Source organism: Lactuca serriola, chromosome 6, assembly GCF_051521515.1.
Source record: "Lactuca serriola cultivar US96UC23 chromosome 6, Lser_US96UC23_V15, whole genome shotgun sequence".
Taxonomy (NCBI): Eukaryota; Viridiplantae; Streptophyta; class Magnoliopsida; order Asterales; family Asteraceae; genus Lactuca; species Lactuca serriola.
This window is the reverse complement of record NC_136413.1, coordinates 38,139,273-38,144,075: the sequence shown is the minus strand read 5'-3', so window position 1 is coordinate 38,144,075 and position 4,803 is coordinate 38,139,273. Positions and strand designations below refer to the sequence as shown.

At 36.9% G+C, this 4,803-nt stretch overlaps 1 protein-coding gene across 1 annotated transcript; it reads right to left on the bottom strand.

The window, feature by feature from the left end:
* Positions 1–375: 375 nt before the first annotated feature.
* On the bottom strand, positions 376–3,464 carry LOC145059658 (glutamate receptor 1.2-like). Its single transcript, XM_079007472.1, has 5 exons — positions 3,320–3,464; positions 1,964–3,228; positions 1,566–1,869; positions 1,082–1,452; positions 376–711 (listed from the first exon to the last, which is right to left on the bottom strand). Exons 1-5 carry the CDS (start codon positions 3,462–3,464, stop codon positions 376–378), a joined length of 2,421 nt encoding a protein of 806 aa, XP_078863598.1.
* Between the last annotated feature and the right edge of the window lie 1,339 nt (positions 3,465–4,803).

Sequence of the window (4,803 nt, the reverse complement as noted above, 5' to 3'; positions counted from 1 at the left end):
ATTCATAGGCACCGCCTACTATCGGATCCTTTCAATATCCTCCTTCTATGAATCAAGAAATTTTAGGCATGAAATCATATACGAAGGTTTGATATTGCTCTCTAATGGAAATCGATATTGAGAAAGTCAAAATGTGATTTTGACTTTTAAATGAAAGAAAAGAGCGGATGTGTCCACTGAAAACTTGCTATAATAGGTTAGAGGGACTAAAAAAACAGGTTGTTTCTAACATTATGCCCTTATAAAGACACGAAATTAGTTTAGAGATTTAAAATGTCAACCCTAGAAAGTTCGCTGTGTCATTTCCCCAATTTTTTATTTAGTTGAAACAAGAGGCTACGAAAAATGTTTTGTATTCACTCATATAAAAAAAAATCAGATAGTTGATTCCTCATCACTTAGATCATGTACTTGAATGTCACCAGATCTTCGTAAGATGCACCTCCATTTCTTCATCATAATTTTTTCACGAACAAGATGAATGATTGACAACAAAAGGGCCAATACCATCGACACACCACTGATGAGAAAGAGACCTCTAAGCCCATAAATATCCAATACTTTTGGTGAAGGGGAAGAAAACTCTGTTGACATCACTGCAGATTGACGCTTTAACCATTTATCTTCGAATGCTTTCAATGTCCCATCTTCACGCATCCTCGCTATTTGTGTCGACATCTCTCTTGCCAACGTAGAGCCTTTTTGGAACGCCTACAAATGTAGCTAAATGAGACATGGAATGGGATTGATATGGAGTTATAGAAGACCACGAGAGAAACAAACTATATACATGTTGTTACAGCCTATAAGAAAGTGCTCTGGAATAATGTTGCAAGCATGACATATACACACATTGCCGGGTTCAACATAGAACCAAATATTAAAGTTAATAGAACAATAGAACCACATGAAAATAAGTATGTTCATTCCTGAACATTAGGAATCTTCATAACTGAACACACATATGTTAACATTTGTGAACATTTGTCATTTCCACATGGTTCTATAGTTTTTATTTGGTTCTATATTGAACCAACTCTATATATACATATAGAGCTATACTATAATAAAGAACACTCACAAAGCCGAAACCATTGGTGGTTGATGCTGTTTTGATCAAGGAGAAGTCAGCAGCCGAATACAATGCAAGGTTTGATTTGATATAGGGGATCTCAGCGACGACTACATCTACGCCTCCACTTGTTAACACTCTAGCGTAATCCTTGGCTGTATATATTTTCGACAAATTGGCATTGAAAACTTTCAGTTTGTCAAAGGCAACTCCCCCTAGGGGCGAAAGACCTTCGAGTCCAGTAGAGATATCCTTCATTCCAATTTGTTGTAACGTTAAAACTGAACTCAACGTTGCAGTGTAACTTGACGTGAGCACAAGCACTACGAGAACCCAAACAATAAACACAAATCTTGATAGATTATTTTGCAGCTTCTCCCCTGCAGTTAACAAGCCATTTTTCAAACATTCTAATGTGTTTTTTGGGTGTATTTCAAAAAGATAAAGATCGAAATAATTCACAAAATCTTCAAACTAAGATTAGAGAGCTTACTATGAGCATAAACAAGGGTGGAAAAGGCAAACCAAAGGGTTGTTCCTAGTTGCTGTCTTCGTGAACCTTGAAATTCTTCATTTGTAGGATGTTCGATAAACCAAATGACAAACCCCAAAAAGAGAAAGAAACAAGCACTTGTGATCCAAAGACCATTACTAAAAGGATCTAAGAAGATCCACATACTCTTCTTGGCGTTTCGCGCTACTGTGGCTGTTCCCAGATCAGAGAAGGGCAATGTGAAGTCGACATAGATAGATCTATTTGCTGTGATTGTGAAATCCCCAACCGCAGCATCATATTCCTGATACAATCCGACATCACATTACATAACTTCTATGGCTAAATTCATGTCGTTGTACAAAAAATCCCACAGTTTTGCATGAAAAGGCACATACCTTACCCGCGATTTTGTCGATTACAGCACTGTAAGTTATATCCCTATGATTGAATGGAGTAACATCAACCTCTACTCCATAGCCTAAGGCGTTAAAAGCTGCAGTGAAAACATCCCCAGAGAAGCCGCTAACAGACGATAGATTTGTTCTTGGATCAACGTTCAGTTTTGCTAAATTCGGGAATCTACTGGAACTTGGAAACATAATTCTCAGCTTCTTGCCATTAGTTTGTAGCGACCTACGTTTTGGTAAGATTGTAGTTCCACCTGGCCACATAATACTTTCCAGGCCATGATTTGAATATGAATTTGGTTTCTCTATTTCTTTAACAAACTCACCAGTAGTCATCAAGAACCCGAGTCTCCTATCACCTTTACCTATAACATTTACAACTTCCATGGCTTTGGAGATGCTTCTCCCATTCACAAGCTTGAACTCACCACCTAATCCATGGAACGTAATGCTTAACATATGATTTAGAAGTGATACGCCATTAATAGCACTCGAGTTGTCTTTTGAAGATAATTCTGAAGTTTGTTCCCTCTCAACAGCCATGGCTAGTGCATAAACTGCATCATATGCCCATATACCATTATAATCAAGCTCTTTGAACTCTATATAAGGGTTCAAAGTATAATGTTCCTTTCTCAATTTCGAAACTAAGTTGTGAAGCTCCCTTGATGCTGGAAAATACGATTTGAAACCCACAACTCCTTGCATTGATTTGATTGCTTCAGAATCCATGGAGTCCAACAAGTTGGTAGTCTTACTTGTTAGGATCCACATGTATCCTTCACTCATCATGCCCAGCTCTTTTGCCCTGAAGAAGAGATCAGCCGCTAGAGAAGGCGGCAAATGCACGATAAACACCATGGCTTTCATAGTTTGAAGCTTTCGAAGCTCTTCCCTGACTTGTTCATTGTTGGCAGAGGTTGACATTAGGAAAGTATAAGTAACGTATATGTTTTTCTTTTGAAACGCACTTACAATATATGTAGCCATTTCTCTCCCATTTCCAGTGTCTACAACTATCAAGATCACATTCGTGGTTTTAAAAGATTCCAACATGGAAGCAATGCCGTTGAACTGAGTAGTTTCATCTTGTGCGATTTGAAGAAGATAAGGGCTCTGATTTGAAAAAGGACTAGTGGAAAATGAAAGAACCGGAATGTTAGCCTTGTGTTCCAAAACCTCCAAGAATCTTGCTTCGATTGATTCTGGACCAATTATCGCTTGCAATTCAGTGTCTTCCAAAAGATCTAGAGCTGAATGTCCATGAGCAATACTACATTAGTAATTAAAAATAGATTAATCTTTACTAAAACAGAATAAAAAATAGTAAGAAGAAAAAAGCACCAGAAGACAAGGCACGAAGTGGTTCTCCTTTGGTATCCCTGGTCTTGAAAACGATCCTTGTTCTGTAGTGAGGATTGGCTGCGTAAAAGTCAGAAATAGCCATGATAATACAACGATGGACGACCTTCCCTACCGATGATTGCATGTCCAGAATCACTCCCACCTGTATATAAGATGGGTCTTCATGTGCTGTTGAAAGGCTATGAAATTCAAGTAACATCAATATCAGAACTGGAAAAAACCTGCAAATGGCCATTAAAACATAAAGTTTAAGTTTCCTGCAACTCTTCCTATCATCAGGGATGACACCGGAACATTTTTTATAGGTGAAGAAAATGGTCTTGTCAGAACAAGAACCTTAACAAGTAGGAGTACTATATGATTTCATGACAGCTGATTATTTGACATTCGATTTTAAGTTATGACGGCTGCCATGATAATATTGACATTGACTAAACTCGATAAAACTGCCCAGTCGTTCTTTTGTCTAAGACCATCACACTGGACTTTTTTCAAAAGAATGTCAAGTCTCTTGCAAATGTTCAACTCAGCTTTGTATTTGCATGTGCTGCAACGACAGGTGTAAAAAAGGGCCCATAATTTAATAGACAAAGATTTTTGTTGATAATTAGTTTTTTTAAGGTGCGATGTAGCGGAAGCTGGAAAGCCGGAAACCTTACAAATAAGGATCATAACAAATAGTAATATTTATGATATCTAAATCTAACTAAACGAAAAATAACATATACTAGTAGTCTATTAAATTATTACGTTCTATCAAATATAGTTTATTAGGTTATTGTGGATTTGATTGTCTATAAAAATTAATATAAAAACAAAAAGCTTTATGACAATATATTAAAGAAAAAACATATTTCATAATAATATAATTTTTTAAAGTCCGACAATACGTGAAATCGAGAAAAAATTATATACAGAAGTAGTGGCGGATTTAAGAAGGCTGTAGTGGGCACACGCCCCCTATGGTTTAAAAAATTTACATACAAATATGCATTTTTCCCAACTAAAATTATTATTTTTACATAGAGTGCTCATAGCATTTTAAAATTCAGGATTCACCTGTGTATATAGAAGGATGTTTAAATCAAATGAGAACATTTCGAAAACGTCGAGAACAATTCTCAATCACTCATTTTAAAAAAACAATTATTCTTTATTAATTTGATAATTTACTTTTATTATATTATTACCTAGAAAAAAAATACCCCAACCAGTCCAACCCCACAACAAGAATTCAGTGCTTTAGCAACGTCGTCAATAGCGACGACAACACCCTTTAGCGACGACAAGAGATCATGTCGCTAAAAAGTATTGTCGTCTCTATATAGGTCGTCGCTAAAGGTGTACCACCGACGATCCTCGTTTGCGACACGTCATTTGATCGTGACCGTACGATGCTAAACGGATCCATCGGCTAGGGTTTCATCTCGTAGGACATCAATTGCGACGACATGTCGCTGCTA

What these genes read in the sequence shown, in the direction of transcription:
- LOC145059658 (XM_079007472.1), bottom strand. Translation starts at nt 3,464, where the DNA reads ATGCAATCATCGGTAGGGAAGGTCGTCCATCGTTGTATTATCATGGCT. An exon ending in ACTTCGTGCCTTGTCTTCTG is followed by an intron (nt 3,229 to 3,319) that starts GTGCTTTTTTCT and finishes ATGGACATTCAG; the next exon opens with CTCTAGATCTTTTGGAAGAC. An exon ending in CCACCAATGGTTTCGGCTTT is followed by an intron (nt 712 to 1,081) that starts GTGAGTGTTCTT and finishes CTACATTTGTAG; the next exon opens with GCGTTCCAAAAAGGCTCTAC.